Genomic DNA, 17,721 nt, shown 5'->3' with positions numbered 1-17,721 from the left:
CAGGCGGGGTGTTTGTGAGGTGCCCCTCTCCTTCCCGGTTAGGGTTCGGTAGCGGTGGTGTGGAGGCGGCCGCGGGCCGCTGCTGCTGCTGCTGCTGTTGCTGCTGCTGCTGCTGTTGCTGCTGCTGCTGTTGTTGTTGTTGTTGCTGTTGTTGCTGTTGTTGCTGCCCCACTGAAGGTACGGCATGATGTAGACAATGCTGAGGTTCAGACTGGTCACCAGCCAGATACTGATGCTGGCCAGGACGGCGTAGCGAGGCCTGCGCCAAAGCGAGTACCTGAGGGGGTAGGCTACGCCCAGGTAGCGCTCCACGCTCACGGCCGTCAGGAGCAGCGTGCTGTTGTAGATGGTGACGAAGAAGAGAAACGTGGTGAAGGGGCAGAGGGGGAAGTCCATGAGCCACAGCATGTTGTCCCTGGCCTCCTTCATTTTAAAAGGCAGGAAAATGAGGAAGATGAGGTCGGAGATGGTCAGGTTGAGGAGGAGGATGTCTATGGGCGTCGGCTTGCGGTGCACTTTACGGCAGAAGGTGCAGAAAGCCAGGATGTTGGAAGGAAATCCCAGTAAGAAGGTGATGATGTAAACGGCGAGCAACAGGTCACTGTAAAACATGGCGGCCGATGGCGGCGGGAACTGAGTCACTGAGTCAAAAAAAAAAGGAAATGTTGGAAACAACAATGCTAGCCAGCAGTACATGTCAATTTGTTGAGTTAAACGGCATATTTTGGAACAAATTTTTACCTCAAGGACGACCTCTTGTGGAGAACATCGACAGGTTTTTTAAAAATTAAATCACATCAGAATTTACTGAGCTAAAAAATTGTTTCTTAACAGAATCAGAATTCCCTTGACTTTTCTTTTTGAAAATGTCCATAATAGAAACTTTTTTCTTCAAATTTCTTACTCGGTAGAAGCTGGGAGCTGAAGTTTAAAAATGTTAAAGTGATGTGAGAAACTCTCACCTCTGTCAAACGTGGCACTCCAGGCTCTTCATCCCTCGTCAGCGTCTCCTCCTGGGAGCAGACTCTTTGACCTCCTCCTACTGATGCTGCTCAATATGAATCCTGTGGTACACAGAGGAGCAGCTATCTCATCTCCTCTTCTGGAAATTTGATAAGCGTTTTTTTTTTTTCCCTCCCTGCGCTCTTCAAACATCATCTCCAAGCAACATCACAAACGCTGCAGCGTCACCACCGTGATACACGCCGAGCAAAAATATGAAACCCGAAGATCACCAAAGTAGAGAGAGAGAGAGAGAAAAATAATTATATTATTATTGATACCCAGTGTGTGCCAGATGTGGGCCAGATGTGGGCTGCGAGTGACAGGTAACTTAGCTTACCTGGGACATACAGACAAGTTCACAGGACTTAAATGAGCTCCAGGAGAGACCAGGTCTCAGTCCAACAGAATGTCTTTTGGTTGTGGTTGAACCAGAAAGATTGTGGATCATCATGTATGTGGAGCAGGAGCATCTGCCACCACTGTGTGATGCTACCAGGTCATACAGTGACCTCTGCCTTATCAGTGACTGTTTTATATATATATATATACTCTATATTTTAATTATTTTTTGTTATTTTTATTTATTTATTTATTTATTGTCTACAGTGAGTTAAAGTTCTCCGGGCCATAAACTACAGCTAATCCCGTGGGGAATCAGTTCATCAGCAGCAGCTCGTCCAGGTGAGTGCCCGTATGGAGCATATATGTTGTAAGTAAAGTATAACAGACTGACTCCACAAAACGTTGTTAGTTTAATGATGGTCAAATCGAATTTAGCCCGAAAGCTAATAATTAGCAAACACGAATTAAAACCAAAAACAACTGGAAAAAAAAACATAAAAAAGATGTAGCAAATAATCTTAAATTAGCTGAAGAAATAACCACAGGATATCTCAAAGTTAGCCACGAAATGTTGAACTCGATAATTGCGACGTTTAATACATTATTCCAGGAAACGTTCTAGAACGTTCCTGGACGTATACGTTCCTAAACGTAGAGGGTGAAAACGCCGCTGTTGTGTGAATTAATTTATAATTATTGTAAATATAGACGACTAAAAAATAGTAATAAATCAATTTTTATTGTAGTGTCATTTGTTTACTTCGGCAACAAACCGTTACAGTCTTTATCAGATTCCCCTGAAGAAAAAACGTTGAGAGTATTTAATTATGGTCACCAGATGGCGACATTTTACATTATAATCACATTGACGTCAGCAGGTTGCTATACAGCTGCTTTTCCCTCTAGTAGATATTGGAAGAGAACATAAACAAAGGGAAAAAAATGAACTCAACTGTTTGGGTTTTTTTTTTTCACCAGAGAAAACAACACAGCAGATAATGCTGGTGTTGTCAGGGTTAAAAACGGCTTCTGTCAACAATGTGCTGAGATGATATCTGGGTAATTTGTTAGTCTATCAGCGGGGGTGGGAGGAGGAGGATAATCAAATCCAATTGGATTACAATAACAAGTGTAGACATGAAGGCACACGTGGGACACGTTTGTCATCGTTTCTGAACATTTTTTCACTCGTTCCCACTCGAAACAGGTCTAAAATATAAACATCCAGTCTATGGTTTAACATCATAGGACAGTGATCCTCCCACTGCTGCCTCCGCCTGTACATTTAAATTATTCAATCAGTCCCATTTTAGTGACACAATCTCACCAGAGGAGGCAGCAAACGACCATCAACTGATGAGCTAAAACAATGATTTTCTTAATGGGGTTTGGTACAGGAAAGTAGAATGTTTACAGAATTTAAAAAGGAAAAACAAAACAAAACGTTTTCTTAATATGTTGTAAACTCCACCAGGCGTAGATTTAGGTTTGAAAGTCCTTGTCCTTAGTGGATTTCAGCTTGCTTTGTCTCACAAACACAACCAAAACAGCAACCAATCTGAATTCACTCTTGACTAATTCTCGTCACCTCTGCTGCCCCCACCTGGCTTCTCTCAGACACTGTAGCTGGTGACCTGACGTTGGCAACTCCGTTGGTGGTATTGCATCGTCTCCGAACCCCTTCATTCCGGCCGAAGGGACCCTGCCGTCCACACATCCTTCCCATGATGCCCCGGGACACTGCCGGTGACAACATCATCATGACCACAGGTTCTAGAAAAACGTTAAAAGAGCTCGTTATCATAGAGTACGTCCTCCACTCCACGTCCGACCCCGACGATGGGCGGGGCGTTGTACGGTGCGTAGCAAACCACAAACACCGCGAGAGTAGAGAGAGCGACGGCGAGGACCCTTCTCTTCCCCATGAGGGGCAAACGTGAGCGCCACACCAGGGTCACACAGCGCAGGGTGCAAAAGGAGGCCACCGTCAGAGGAAAGAGAAAGAGGACGGTGGCCATCTCCAGACGCAGAGGCAGCAGAACGGCCAGCTGGGCCGGAGTGAAGTCGTCGTAGCAGGCCAAGGTTTCGTTCCTGACAGACACAAAGTGAGCGCCACCTTCTGCCACCAGGCCGATACTGAGGTGGATCTGTACCACCAACCACAGGGCCACGCTGATGAAGCAGGAGATGCGAGCGCGGCGGTACCTCTTGTAAATGATGGGGAACTCGATGCTGAGATAACGTCCAACAGTCACTGCGGTGAGGAAGAGGCAGCTGCCGTAGAGGGAGGAGAAGAGGAAGAAGCTGTAGATGGGACATACCAGCGGTGGCAGCCTCCAGTCCCGGAGCAAGGTCTCCAGAGCTTTCACCGGTAACCAAGCAACCAGGGCCAGGTTGGCCAGGCACAGGTTGAGGGCGTAGACCACGTTGGGTGTGGCGCCGCGTTTGCGGGCCTTGCGGACGTACACAAAGAGGACCAGCAGGTTGGCTGGAAGTCCCAGGAGAAAGGTGAAAACGTAGATGACGATGACGACGCAGTCCCTCACCAGCATCGCTTCAGTTTGTCCAGGCGCTGATCAACATGGGAAGTCAAACCAGAAAAAGGTTTGCAACTCTTCCCTTGAAAAATCGTAAAAACCACTCCAGAAAAACGGAACAACCCTTGACTTTCCCCGTCTCCTCTGCTCGTCGCTCCATCGTGTTTAAAAAACGACCGACAGAAGAAGCAAAAGGTGACGGAGGGAATGAAGGAGGCGTTGGCCGCGGTGGTGCTGTTACGAGTGGCCACGAGGTGGGCGCGGTGCCTACGGCATGGTGACAGAGATAAGGATAAGGAGACGCAGCCACTCATGCAGAAACCGGTGGGGGGGGCATTTAGCCGGCACCAGGCTGCTTTAATAGCCCTTTCAGCTGAGGGTAACAGACAGGTAGCATCTGGGCTCTTAAGTGAAATGATTCAGAATAATTTAGCATGTCAGGAAGCACATGACCAGCCCGCCGCCGGGCCAGAGAGTCCAAATGATGTGAAGGACCCCGCAGTAAAGCCATAAACCTGCTGAAGGCCGCGGCCGATGATGGTTTAGGGTTAAGGAAACAAGTTGTTTGTGTCGTGTGGCCCACTTTAACACTGTTTAAACAGTGTGTGTGTGTGTGAGAATGAATGTGATTCCTGCAGGTTTAAGGCTGTTTAAACAGTGTGTGTGTGTGTGTGTGAATGAATGTGATTCCTGCAGGTTTAAGTGAGCGTGAGAGGAGAGTGGGTGTGAAAATGGAGCAGCAAATCCCAGCCAATCGTTGCAGAGGCATTTCATCAGCGCGGAATGACGGCTACGGAGAAATGTCTTTCCAGGAAGAGACGTGAGACACTTCAGAAACACAGCTGTCGAGTCCTTGGGATCCATTGATCCACTTTTGAAAACAAGTGCACGATCAACATCGGTCGACCGGCGGTATATGGCCGCGCCTGTTTACAGAGTGTTGACGATGTATTTGCTTAACTCAAATAAGCTACCAATAGGTTAACTGCTAATCAAGCAGAGGATCAACTCTCCAAGATGTAGATTGGTTTCATTGTTCACTGACTTTTTTAATGACAATTAGAGGAATGCTAAAGTTAGCAACAATTCATCGATGTCAATAGGGAATCAATAATTTGTGAAAATTGACCAAAGGAAAGCTGAAGGTTTAGAAAAACATACAGCTTAGCTAGTGGGACGTTAGCCTAAAAGCTACACTTTAAACAGACCAACGCAGACGGCAAGAACAGAACAACGAATAGTAGCTAGAAGGCAACCAAAAACTGCTAACACTAGCAGAATGCTAATATACTTGATGTCCATGTTAGCAATGCATACAAAGAAACGAGTGATGATCTGAGCAGAGTTGATTTATTTGAAACACTGTTGAAGGTAAACGTCACGTTGAAAAAAGACGATAACAAAAAGACAAACAAACGCAAACGCGATCAAACGCTCTTCAAGTCTACGAACAAAGTCACCGTCAAGGAAGTCACAGCAAATCAAATCAGTCGTTAAAGAATGTTTCTGTTTCTTCTTTCCTAACACCAGTGACATCACTGAGGTTACGCTGCCTGCAGCTGCAGGATGCTCCTCCCACTGGAGTTGGCGAGTGGAACCACCAGCAGTCGTGTTCTCCCGCTGTCGCCCAACGTTCTGAGGCAGGAACGTGTGCTCAGGCTGCGTTGTTCCAGGGCCAGGGCCTCCTTCTTGGAGGAGAGATCCTGCAGCATGTGGTAGTGGTGGAGCTTCATCCTCTGGAGGGAATGTCTGTGGAACGAAGAAGAAGAAGGAGGAGACGAGGAGGAGGAGGAATTAGAAGAGATGGACCACGAAGGAGGTGAAGATTCTGTGGACACTCACTGAGCCTCAGACAGTTTTTGTCTCAGGGCCATGATGGTCTCCTCCAGCTGCTGGACCTCAGACACCAGGCCGTGCTGCACCTGCAGATGAACAGGAAGTCAGACGTCTCTCCACGTCACCGACCATCACCTCCGACCCCTGATGCTGCGAAGGACTGGGACTGAGAAATGATTGACATGTGTGAACCTCATCTCTGCACAGGTCCACGCCCGGTCTGTAGGTCCTGTTCTCCAGTCTGGTGTGGGCCAGTTTCAGGTCGGCCATCTTGGCCCGCAGATCTGCGTCCAGGTCCTTGATGTCATTTTCCATCTCAAGCATTTCGTCCTCTGTCTACGAGACAAACGCACATTTGTCGAGTATATGAAAAGTACATGTTAAAAGTAAGGTGGTCCCGTCTGAGTACTCAGCAGTACTTTCACTGATACTACAGTGAGTACACGAGCCCCACACATTCACCACTCATTTGAAGTCTTACTTTCTTAATCTGCCACTGCAGCTCATCGTGCGCTTGCTCCTCCTGGTGGTTGCGCTTGCGAAGAGCAAACTCTGTGGCTCTGCACTGAGTCTCCAACTCATTCTGCAGCTGAGGCACAAAACAAAAATCTTCAGTTCACCCAAAGCTGTGATTTGAGCTGTGATAAAAAAAAAAGTCACATGATGTCATAAGTTGATGACATCACACTCACCTGTGCTGTCAGTTGATGACATCACACTCACCTGTGCTCTGGTCAGACTCATGTCCTCCCTCATTTGCTGAGACACCTGCATGGCCTCCTGAGCTCGAGCTATATTGCGCTGAGTGAACTGTACCCACTCGTGGGGGGTGGAGGTACTGCAACAACAAAACAAACAGAAATGTTTGGAGGTTTTATCAAACAAACACCTGCAGTGATGACCGTCTTCACCGTCTTTTTCTGCCTGACGTTACCCTGTTGGTACACGAGTAGGGTTGACCTTCAGGGAAATCTCTGGGGACTTTGTTGTAAGAGACAGACAGGACATGTCAATGTCCAGCGCGTCCATCTTGTTCTGGATGTCGGCGGTCAGCTGATGCCGAGCCTCCTGTAAAACACTGAGAACAAAGTTCCACCAATAACAGATAAAACCATCTAGGAAAATGGTTTTATTTCAAATGTTCTGTTTTTTTTTCTCTTTTACCAAAGCTGTTCAAAGGCCTGGTCGATGTTCTGCTGCAGAACCTGCTGCACTCGCTCGATCAGCTGCACTTCTTCCTTCAGCTGCTCGTGCACAGGGTCGACGACCAGCTCCAAACCTTGTCGTCCCTCCCTCAGCGTCAGACACTCTTTGCTGACCTCTAGTGGAGTGGCAGTGGCTGCTAACGCCTGCTCCGTCTCTTCTTTACACTGCAGCACAGATCAGAGGTCAGGTCACACAACGGTGGGGGGGCATGGAGGAGCACCTGCCCCTCCTGTAATCTGATTGGCCACCGTCCCAGTGGTCTTTGACTTGTAGTGATGTCAATCATTCGTAAAGCTTTTTACTGAGACTGCAGGTTAGAACAGAAGCCAAGCTGGAACCTGTGTTAGGAACTTGTGAAATTATTATTTATTTTTGAAAAAAAAAAGTTTAAACTGGTTAAACATATTTGTGGGGTCAGGGGGTCACCAAGGTCAGCGCGTCCATCTCCTCGTCCACTTTCTTTGCGCAGTCTTCCAGCGCTTCCTTCCATCGACTCACGTCCCAAATGCGGTCACTTAATCTGCGGGAGGTGTCCCTCTCGTCCCAGCTCGTCTGCGGAGACAAATGAATGACCGGATGACCTTTGAGGTAAATATGAATCCCGCACTTCCTGTGACCGTTTGGCACCGTCCGACCCACCAGGCTGTTGGTCTCGTCGCGCAGGCACCGCCCCTCCTGCCGGACGATGTTTGAGACCGTGCGCTCGTGTTGGGCGGTGTCAGACAGCTGCTGGTTGTTGGTGCGCCACTCCGGCACGCTGAGGCGGAGGCCCGGCTTCGCAGGAAGTGACGTCATCCTGCTGCTGCGTCTTCAACGACACACAGACAAGAAACAGTGCTTAGTCAGCGTTACTGCGGCATCAAATCAGCTCCAGAGGGTTTTTTTTAATTTATTCTATTTGATTTTTCTGGGGGAGCGGTGTCAAATCAGCTCCAGAGGTTTTTTTTTTATTTATTCTATTTGATTTTTCTGGGGGAGATTGATCAAGTATAATAATATATAAATATTAATAATATGTTAATATACATAAAGATTCACTTGTTATATAAATACAAAGATAATGTTTTATTTTGCTTTTATTTATTTTTAAAATTCTATTTTAACACTAATTTTATTTCCTGATGAAATCTTAAAGTAATGTTAAAACACAGAACTCTAATATAGTTTATATCTTATTAGTAATAAAGTTAATTATACTGAATTACCATTTCGTTAATTAAATATAAACATAAAAATAACTATTTTGTCTTCATTATATAAATATTAATAATCGACTTTTTAAAATACACATTTAAGTGTATTTGGCTGAAGCGTTGCTGCTGCTGTTTAAACAGACGAAAACACCGCGATAACAACATTAAGGTCTCGTTTTAAGGTTTCACATTTATGAGTGAATTTGTTTGTATTATTTTTACCTACCAGTGGTGAGACGTTCTTGCTGTGGGTCTCTACGGGTTTATCGGCGCCATAGCAACCGTCGCAATACTCTGCCGTCTCTTGGAGACGTTACGTCACGACGTAAACCATTTCACAAATAAAAGTCCCAACAGCGACGGTTGAAGTTTCCGCGACGTCACTTGAAACCAGAACTGATCATGAGGTACATTTAGAAACTAACAATACAGAAGCATTTTGTCAGCATTTTTGTTTTTAAATGCAAACAAAAACAAACAAAAAATAACTTTTTTTCGGTGCCTTCCAAAATAAGATGCGAAGAACTATTTCCTAACGACCGAAGTGTAGGTTGTTGTAATATAAATAAGATATTCCTAACGACCGAAGTGTAGGTTGTTGACTTTGATTTATTTATCAATAAGAATATTTTTTTTAAAAAACTTAAGTGCAGGAACAACAGCTACAAAGTCTCCTTTATGTTCATGTGCTCTTTATGTTCAGAGCGCCACCTAGCGTCACCTAAACTGACTCCACACCGTGTAGTACACAAGGCTCACACTTCAGTTTTTATTGAAACGTCAGAGTTAGTCATGTCAGTGGTTTTATTTCCATGCTGTGGAGTCTTTCAGTGTAGACAAAAACTGGTTAGTTACAAATATCTTCATCGTTACCGTCAATCCCTGACCCCGGGTGGTTTTTGAGGTCTTCCGTCAGCAGCCATGTTTCCAACGGGTGTTTATGAAATAAGTGACAAGAATGTGAGGGAGGAAAAAAACAAAACCAAAACAAACAAACAGAAACAAACACACCTCGGGTTTCTCCTAACCCGCAGCAGGACAATCGGACCAATCGGAGGCCGCTGACCTCCGGTTCAGTGCATGGCACTGACGACCTCCAAGCACATTCACAAACCAACCATATTTTAATGCCCCTTTTTAAGAAAAAGATTCACGCGGAACATTGCACCTGATACGGGACACCAAAGACCTGAACTGTCTACGTGTGAAGACTTCACTTAGTGCACTGCCTCCATTTACCTGAGCTACGTCAACGATCTCCGACAGGCTCCTCCCACATGAAAACCACCGCCAGGACCTGTGACGGCCGCGGCCGCCGGGGTTTTTGAGCTGCTGACTGTGTGTGAAGTCTGCCTAGTGCTTGGAGTGTCAGTGTTAGGAAGGCAGACGACCCTACGTAGACCTCTAACTATATATATCACTTTATATAGGTATAATACACACATTCCATCGACAGCTGCAGCGCCCCCAGTGGTCCTGACGATCGCCTGGTCAGCGGGGCGTTTGTCTGTCATCGCAAAGTCAGAGTCTGGCTTTTTTCGGTACAGACTGAAGAATTCAAAGTAAATATGTCACAACCAAACAGGGGCAGAAACTTAGTTTGTATTGAGATAAAAGGGGAGCAAAAAGCAAGGAAACTAAAAGTAAGGAGTAAAAGGAGAGTTCGCCGCAGGCTCTGTGCTGCGGCGTCCAGGTCCTCCGCACGGAGGCGAGCGTTTCGCTCGGTCACGCGGCCGACGGGTTTCAGAGGAGAAGAGTTTCCTCTGCTGTAGGTGGATGAGGCGGTCTGAGTTTGCAGTCCTTCAGCGTTCCCTGCTGCTGTGTGTGGTGTCCGTGGTCCAGAGTCAGAAGGAACTCGTCCCTCGTCGCCGCTCCTCCTCTTTTCCACGCAGTGTTCAGAAAAGAGGGAGGACGCGGCAACCGCCGTGGAGTTTTTACACGTGCCCCTGGTCCACAGTCACTGCGGTGTGGCGTCACCGTTGATCTCTACGCCGTGCTGCTGTAGCTGAGCTCGGAGCAGCGCGTTATCGTTCTTCAGCTCCTCGATCTGGGGAGGAACGATGAACATCAGGAATACTGCTATAACACAGGGCTGACAAGGATTACAATCAGGATGGGTCTGGACCGTATGGGTCGCGGCCCACTCTAACCTGCTGTCGTAGCAGCTCGTTGTCCATCTTGACCCGCTCCACTTCCTTGCAGCTCTCCTGCAGCTGCTGATTGCTCTGACGCAGCTCCCGGATGTAGTCGCAGGCCTTGTACAGGATGCTTCCTTTGCTCTGGCGGACCACAGACAGGGGGCGTTATTAACAGCACAACACCAGCAGTAACTGATGAATGGTGGGTGGTTTGTTTGTTTTTTTTACACACTCTGCTGTCACTCACTGCTCCAGTCCGACTGTCCACGCTGCAGTCGGGGATGATTTTGGACAGCGTAACGATCCAGTTGTTGATTTTGTCTCGTCGTCTTCTCTCCACTGACAAGACAGAGACCAGGTTCAGGGCGAGGCCCACGCTTTTTATTTCACTGAATAATTCTCCAGTTAAAACTGATCTCCAAACGTACCTTCGTTGTGCTGAGCTCGTCGCCTCTCGTCCCTGGGCGCCCGCGGACCCTCCACCTTCCTGTTAAGACACAGCAGAAATAACTTGACTCATCTGATAATATTTGAGAACTGCATTGTTTTTTTCCTTTTTATCATAATCTATGTGCTAGTTTGATTCTCTAGTGCTCCTATAAAATACTATTTTTCCCCTCAGGCAACTGTTTCTGATGATTTTGCAAACAAAATGTTTAATTCCTAATTAATATATATATATATATTTCAGAATTTTGAAAAGAATTTAGAAATGTATGACCTTTGATTAATTCATAAATTCTAATCCGTCTTGTCGTGTTGTCACGTGACCCGTGTGGACATGTTCCCCTGTTGAATGTTTTCCTCCCGTTTACGTGTGGAACAGTTTGAACTTTTGACGAGGGTCAACACAAAAATCACACCAAAACAAACATCAGTCTGTACAAAGACAAGGTGGGGGCGTATGTGAAAGTTTGTCTCACCAGTTTGTACTGCCGTGCTGCAACATCTCGCTCTCACCAAGGTCCCTGAGGACGGCAGGTAAGTGGGACAGAGTGTGGTTTTCAAATAAGAGGTAGTACTGATGGAATGTATTCATTTCTGCATGTTCCACAGTCTAAACAATGATGAAGCTGAGTGTTTCTCAACATGGACAAGACAATGACCCCCCCTCCACCCCCCCCCCCCGGCGCTACCAGGACGGGGAGAGGGAACACCCACAGCCCCCGCGGTCGGGCCGAGACGAGGGTCAACACAAAAATCACACCAAAACAAACATCAGTCTGTACAAAGACAAGGTGGGGGCGTATGTGAAAGTTTGTCTCACCAGTTTGTACTGCCGTGCTGCAACATCTCGCTCTCACCAAGGTCCCTGAGGACGGCAGGTAAGTGGGACAGAGTGTGGTTTTCAAATAAGAGGTAGTACTGATGGAATGTATTCATTTCTGCATGTTCCACAGTCTAAACAATGATGAAGCTGAGTGTTTCTCAACATGGACAAGACAATGACCCCCCCTCCACCCCCCCGCAGTGGAGTTACAGGGACGGACAGTGGGAATACCAACTGCGTGAGAGTTAGGGTCGAGGGGTTACTTCGGGGAAGAGATGATGTCGTGTCATACTCACGCAGTGTATGTGTGTGTGCGGGGGGCGATGTTGCGAGGGGCCGTGGTCTGCAGCACCTCGGGGGGGCTCATCATGACGTAAAACTGACCTGCGTTGGAGGACAAACCAAAAAAAAAAGTCAAAAAGTCGTCTTGGTTTTAGGTCTGAGTCCAAGAGAAGAGTACCAGAGGCTCAGCTCAGGTCTGGGTCGACTCGCTAATCGTTGTGGACTCACCTCCGGCCTGCGTGATCGTGGGGTCAGTGGTGGCCTGCACCGATACGGCCGTGGCCGTTCCATCGCTAACAGTAGCGGCGGGGAAATAAGCAAAACGCGTCTCTCCGCCCACTGTTTCACTGCCAGGGCTGCCGCCGTTACTGAAGGGATTTTGGATAACAGCCTGGAGAAAGGGGGGGAAGGGGGGGTAAAAAAAAACAGTCAACCACTGAAATGCCTTGTGGTACAGTTTGACGAGTGCATCATTTTCATCCTTCTTCACAGACCTGAGCCACGGCCTGAGGAGCGCCGGCGAACGCTGCTGTGGAAACCACGCTCACGGCTCCAGTTCCATCAGCTGTTGCTTCCAGCTGATCATCTGTCACCTGGACCACGCGGTAGGTCACCTGAGGTCATAGGACACAGTCAGCACCATGACAATTACAAGAACCCCTGTTGAACCCAGACCTGCCCCCCTCCCCAGTACCCCCCACTCACCTGTCCTCCATTATTCTCTGTACGAAACTGATACTGAACATTATGGTCAGCAAACGCAGCCTGCTGGACACCAGCAATGGTCACTGCAGTCTGCTCCTCCCCCACCGTTTCTCCTGCAACGCACAGAGGGGTCAACACGTGCGACCCAATGTGGGTCACGCAACTGCACAGAGCTGACATGAAAGACAAGCGTAACTGCACACACCGACACACTTTTACACCACGTGTTTCATACAAAAGAATCAGATTGGGTTGGATTTTTTTTCCTCCCATTTCCATCTCTTACCTTCCTGTAACTGTACCACCTCCTCTGGTTCCTGTTTTTCGTGACTGTAAATCAAAGAGAAAACACTGAGTCAGTAGTAAGTTAAAAAACAAACAAAAAAACCCTCATCTGTTTAAACCGAGGATTAACTGTAACACTGTCCACACTATCAGTTGTGGGTCATTAACGCCCCCATGCGGTGACACGTGGTATGAAGATATAAATAATTTAAGCTATTGACGTGCAGGCGTGACAAGAGATCGTGTTTTTCTCCCCGTTTATGGGAAAAAAAAATAACAGTTTTGAAAGATTACAAACGACTAAAAAAAAGTTTAATGTATTTAATTAAAAGTAAATCGATTAAACAATAAAAGCAATAAATAAATTTTGTTGTTGTTTTACTTAAGTTAACATTTATATTGTCCAAGAAATTGCCTCCACATGTTAAACATAGGACACTAGTCCCACGATGTGCACTGTGTTACTGTAGCTGTTTTATAGATCCAACAAAACAAAAGTGTATAATTCATATAGCTTCTATTTTGTGCAATAATATGGTTTGAATTATGTTTTACCATTAGCAGTGTAGCTTTACCAACAGCAGCCAGGAGCCTAAATGGTGCCATTATTAATAAACACTTAGGATGTAAACATAATATTGAGGATAAGGAGGGAGGTTTTAGGCCGTGGAGCTGCTGCCTGGCCGGGACAAGGGAGCCATGACCGGGCAGGAAGACGCCCGAAAGGTCGCTCAGTGTCCCTCTCTCTCACCTCGCCGAGCTGTCCAGACTCTGCTCCAGCATATCCATGAAGCTGCCGATATTCAACGACACTGATTTACGGAGATGGAAGCGCTGATCACGGGGACAAACACACGGGTCATGTGAGAAAGACAGTCCAGGACACGTGAGGCGGTGAGCGGACGAAGAAGAAGCTCAAAATGGAGGCCGTGACGGCAACGGAGGGACAGCGGCACAGATCCGTCCGCGTATGTGCAGAAAACAGCACCAAGCAGGAAAAGCAGTCCTGGGATTATAGCTGCTGTTTCGCCCGCGACGCCGTTCCGATCTCAGTCAAATAATTTTTTAATGCATTCATACATGTATTTCAGGATGTAGTATGTTTTCTTTTTAAATAGAGACCTTGAAATCCGGTTAAACCTCGGGTTTCCTCGTCGTCAGTCGGCGGCTCACAGCTGCTGTTTATCCGCGCAAAAGCAACGGCTCAGGCCTGCGCCCGATAAGATACGGAGTGGACTATCTTTTTAAAAATCGCTTTTTATGCTTTAAATGCCGTTTTTTAAACCGTAGGTGCTAATTTATTCATTTTTAACAGCTATCACTGTGATGAGGCATTCATGTGACCGGGGGATGTCAAATAATCATTTATATATATATATATTTCCGTTTCTTTTGAAAGATAACGAATAGGCGTAATTCCGCGATATATAACGATTAACTTAATATAAATACATAATGAATGTGTTTATTACTGAGTGTGGTTTGATTGTGTACTGTTTGTCGACTTCTACAGCGTCTTAATGGCACCTTTTTCATGTTCTCTGCCCAGGTGACCACTGTGATCCAATCCGGGTTTTCCCACAAACCACATGACAATCCGAGGCTCACTGACTGAACTGCCGCTGCTACTCCGCAGGGCTGATGTGCGCTGCTAATGATGATTTACGGTTTTTAATCCAACATTCGACATTTATTACCGTTTTTCGATGGAATACTGACACGACACGAAACGAAAAGTAATATAGTCTTATCAAATAGAAGCTGAAGAGCCAGGACGTGTTTTGGGCCGTACCTCAGCAGAGCACTGTGTTTAAGTAGAAAAGGCACATGATTTCCAAAACGGGCTTCTCGTGTTTTTTGGGTTTTTTTTTTGTAAAAGATAAAGATAAATGTATTTTCATCAAACATTCGTTATTTTGTGCTTCGTTTTGTCGAGGTACGTCATACTATTATCCATGACGATGTTGACATTTAAATTATATTCCAATATTAAAACTTAATTTAAATGATACTCGCCAAAAGCGACATCCCGGAAGTGGAGCCGTGTAGCTTTAATTGCTAAGGAAGTAATAATGTGGTGTACTTAGTAAATATAGGTATTTTTTCCACAGCTGTTTAAAAATGTTTATTTAATTTTTGGCATTTTTTAATCAGGTGGACATAATGTACATTTTGTGTAAGGATTTATTGAAACAAAATGGGCGAAATAACGTAGAGGAAGAATAAACGAAGCCATAGTATTTAATGTTTTATATTTTATATACATTTAACAAAGAAATAAAGGGGTTTTTTTTCTAAAAAAAAGTTTCTCTTGAAGTTCATTTTACTAAAAAAGGTGTCTTCAGGCTTCATTTCTGCTTAACTTCGTGCTTGTGTTGCACTACTGCCATCTGTCGGTCATTTCGTCCTCCCAGTTACATAGCATACTTCTGCCATCTGTAGCCGTGCCATCATTCCTCTTTTCCTCAGCTCACATTTCTGACACAAGTAACACGTGTTGTTCTGATTCCTTTTCCCTTCCACTGCACCACCGTATGAAGCATCGAGTTACAAAGTATCTCTTTAATGACTTAGTAACAAAATAAAAATAGATCACTAGGAACTCCTAACACATTATGTATGTGGCATTTTAGACTGATGTTTGGTCAGAGTTTGACACTCTTATGGGTTAATGGAGAACAAGGGGGCGGGGCAGACAGTCAAATTCACCAAAAGACTTTAATCCAACTCCCTGCCGACGTCTGTTATTAAAATCATCCCTTGTATGAGTCACAAAGAATTGTGTGTTTGTTTGAGTAGAGCGTGTGACTCATTTATCCAGAAATCACCAAGCCAAAGAGAGAGAGAGGGAGGAAGAGTAGCAACCACCCACCTTCCCTGCCAAACTTGAGGCCAGCCTCTTTGCCTCTCCTCCTCCCATCTCATTCTTTCCTACATGGCACTCACTGATGAGTTTGCAGACAGTGCAGTAAGAGACTGAACACCGCTGGAGAACCAAGACACAACTTGGGAGAACAAAGAAAATCCAACCAGCAACTTTTCTACAAGTGGAGTTCTCGCTCAGTTCCAGCAGCTCTCACCAGGTAAAACCCAACAAAAAGTCATTTTCTGCTGTGTTGACGGTACTGTCACTTTTGGGTGGAGTCGAGGACCACACCCATGTCTATCAGTGATACTGTTGTCCTCGGATTTGCTCTCTTAACCTCGTAATGCCTGCGCTGACGTTGCAGTGTAGTTTTCTTTTGTCTCAGTGTTGAGAACAACAGAGTAAGTCATTCATTGGTTTATTGAAGTTCAGTGATGTATTTTTTTATTGAAAAGCGTTTCCCATCTCTGTGTCTACCACAGTGACCGATCGGTACAATGGCGACACCCAAAAACACTCCTCGAGGTGCCAGCACACCAATGTCCCCCAACCGTATCACCCGGCTCCAGGAGAAGGAGGACCTCTGCAACCTCAACGACCGCCTGGCCGTCTACATCGACAAGGTTCGGTATCTGGAGGCGGAGAATGCCGGGCTGCGTGTGCGCATCACCGAGTCTGAGACGGAAGTCAGCCGAGAGCTGACGGGCCTGAAGGCCGCCTACGAGACGGAGCTGGCCGATGCCCGTCAGACTCTGGACTCTGTGGCCAAGGAGAGAGCTCGTCTACAGCTGGAGCTGGGCAAAGTCAGAGACGACCACAAGGAGCTGAAGGCCAGGTGAGACTCTGTCCAAAGAACTCTCTTACTCTTTTTTAGTGTTCATAGGAAAAAATAGAAAAATACTTGAAGCTACAAAAGTAATTTGGTTTGGACATTTTCAAGGGCGGGAATTTCTTAAAAACTACTGGTAAAAATGGACAGACAACATAAATACTTTGAATGAGAAGTTTGAAATGAAACTTTATTAAAAGTTAGTTCCTCTTTTTTAACCACATCTCCTGATGTGCGTTCGTTTCGTTGAAAAGATCCCACGCTGCGTTCCTCCTGTTGTATTAGTAACACGCTTCCAGAACCAGAATTTACAGTTAATACAACGACAGCCATCTTGGCCCATCAGGGATCACCTGACCTGTGGGGGGCGTTGTTGTCTCCTCTTGGGTGTGACTAAGGATTACAACTTTTACAACCATAACACACCTCAAGAACAGTTGACAGCCGCGGCTAGCTTGACAGCGTGCCAACTGCTAAAAGGCGTGGTTAAGTCGGGGTTCCCAGCTGATGTCACGCACGCTGACATGGTGGTCCTGGTCCAGCTCCCATTCCTGTCCAGACTCCACCTTCTCATCCATAAATGGTGTTTTTTGATTAAAAAAAAGAAAAACCTCCAACCAACCAATTTACAAATGATGTGGTAAAAACCTCTCAGCCTCAGGGATGAGTGCACTACCAACCCTCACCACCGCCATCCCACAGCGTGTGAACACACGCAGGGTTAGGCAATGGTGCAGAGTGATTAATTTGTTGCATAATTCAAGACAGATTGAGAGATAAAATGTTTTTTTGCGGTCGCTTCTTCTTCTCCTTCTTCTTCTCCTTCAAGATAAAATTGTTTTTTGCAGTCGCTTCTTCTTCTTCTCCGTCTTCTCCGTCTTCTTCTTCTCCGTCTTCTTCTTCGCCTGACTTATGTAACAGTGAACAGGCAGCCGTGATCCAGATGGATTTTGTTTATTTAAAGATCAAGACAGGAAACAGCCCCCCCCCCGCTCCCCCGGCCCCTGTAATCAGCGCTCTGCTCCAATTTGCTCGTTAGGCCTGGGTGAAAGTGTCCATCAGCAGTCATCACGTCTACAGCAGCTCTGTTCTGTTAGCGGCTCATTAGCGCCCTCTAACTGAAGAGTCGAAGCGCCTCCTGCAGCCACTCCCTCTCTACTGCATGCTCTCCTCATTGCTCACCGCTCTTTGACACTGGGTTGCCACTCGGACTCCATCCATAGCTAA

General features: G+C 46.2%; 5 protein-coding genes and 1 long non-coding RNA gene across 11 annotated transcripts in view; 2 read left to right on the top strand and 4 right to left on the bottom strand.

Annotated features, from left to right (window-relative positions):
- The window catches only part of LOC103393987 (free fatty acid receptor 3-like), a 2,424-nt gene extending 1,691 nt beyond the window's left edge, over window positions 1-733 (bottom strand). Inside the window, exon 1 of the mRNA XM_025065258.1 lies at window positions 149-733. Coding sequence (XP_024921026.1) covers window positions 149-696 — 548 coding nt within the window. The 5' untranslated portion in view covers window positions 697-733. The remainder of the gene's footprint in view (window positions 1-148) is intronic.
- Window positions 734-962: 229 nt separating this feature from the next.
- On the bottom strand, window positions 963-4,057 carry LOC103393956 (free fatty acid receptor 3). The gene is given in 3 exon segments (XM_025065247.1): window positions 963-1,064; window positions 2,951-3,179; window positions 3,181-4,057. Coding segments are annotated over 3 exon segments (960 nt in total). The 5' UTR covers window positions 3,900-4,057; the 3' UTR covers window positions 963-1,052.
- Window positions 4,058-4,393: 336 nt separating this feature from the next.
- On the top strand, window positions 4,394-5,542 carry LOC112488536 (uncharacterized). The gene is made up of 3 exons (XR_003052698.1): window positions 4,394-4,522; window positions 4,581-4,704; window positions 5,415-5,542. It is a non-coding gene; the product is annotated as an uncharacterized LOC112488536 (long non-coding RNA).
- tekt2 (tektin 2 (testicular)) lies at window positions 4,740-8,522 on the bottom strand. Of its 2 annotated transcripts, none has more exons than XM_025065241.1 (10): window positions 8,342-8,522; window positions 7,566-7,734; window positions 7,353-7,478; window positions 6,885-7,090; window positions 6,655-6,798; window positions 6,444-6,558; window positions 6,202-6,309; window positions 5,913-6,056; window positions 5,727-5,806; window positions 4,740-5,633 (listed from the first exon to the last, which is right to left on the bottom strand). In XM_025065241.1, exons 2-10 carry the CDS (start codon window positions 7,719-7,721, stop codon window positions 5,429-5,431), a joined length of 1,284 nt encoding a protein of 427 aa, XP_024921009.1. In that variant the 5' UTR covers window positions 7,722-7,734; window positions 8,342-8,522; the 3' UTR covers window positions 4,740-5,428. The 2 variants fall into 2 exon arrangements, with proteins under 2 accessions (XP_024921009.1, XP_008329308.1); XM_008331086.3 differs by having other exon boundaries at window positions 4,741-5,633; window positions 8,346-8,518.
- Window positions 8,523-8,874: 352 nt separating this feature from the next.
- On the bottom strand, window positions 8,875-14,349 carry usf2 (upstream transcription factor 2, c-fos interacting). 4 transcript variants are annotated; one of them, XM_017040953.1, is made up of 11 exons: window positions 13,551-14,349; window positions 12,801-12,844; window positions 12,515-12,627; window positions 12,304-12,423; window positions 12,038-12,200; window positions 11,824-11,911; window positions 11,525-11,569; window positions 10,686-10,744; window positions 10,490-10,596; window positions 10,270-10,398; window positions 8,875-10,166 (listed from the first exon to the last, which is right to left on the bottom strand). In XM_017040953.1, the coding sequence occupies exons 1-11, from the start codon at window positions 13,586-13,588 to the stop codon at window positions 10,077-10,079; spliced, it is 996 nt and encodes a 331-aa protein (XP_016896442.1). In that variant the 5' UTR covers window positions 13,589-14,349; the 3' UTR covers window positions 8,875-10,076. The 4 variants fall into 4 exon arrangements, with proteins under 4 accessions (XP_016896442.1, XP_016896443.1, XP_016896441.1 ...); XM_017040954.1 differs by having other exon boundaries at window positions 10,505-10,596; XM_017040952.1 differs by lacking the exon at window positions 11,525-11,569 and adding an exon at window positions 11,181-11,225.
- Window positions 14,350-15,228: 879 nt separating this feature from the next.
- The window catches only part of LOC103393959 (lamin-A-like), a 7,110-nt gene continuing 4,617 nt past the window's right edge, over window positions 15,229-17,721 (top strand). The window contains exons 1-2 of one of the 2 annotated variants that reach the window (XM_008331088.3): window positions 15,229-15,882; window positions 16,148-16,500. In XM_008331088.3, coding sequence (XP_008329310.1) covers window positions 16,163-16,500 — 338 coding nt within the window. In that variant the 5' untranslated portion in view covers window positions 15,229-15,882; window positions 16,148-16,162. The remainder of the gene's footprint in view (window positions 15,883-16,147; window positions 16,501-17,721) is intronic. The other variant, XM_017040941.2, reaches the window with a different exon arrangement.

The sequence above is a fragment of the Cynoglossus semilaevis genome, chromosome 18 (genome assembly GCF_000523025.1).
Source record: "Cynoglossus semilaevis isolate Cse_v1.0 chromosome 18, Cse_v1.0, whole genome shotgun sequence".
Lineage (NCBI taxonomy): Eukaryota > Metazoa > Chordata > Actinopteri > Pleuronectiformes > Cynoglossidae > Cynoglossus > Cynoglossus semilaevis.
Note: the sequence above shows the minus strand (reverse complement) of the source record. Positions and strands in the feature narration are given on the sequence as shown.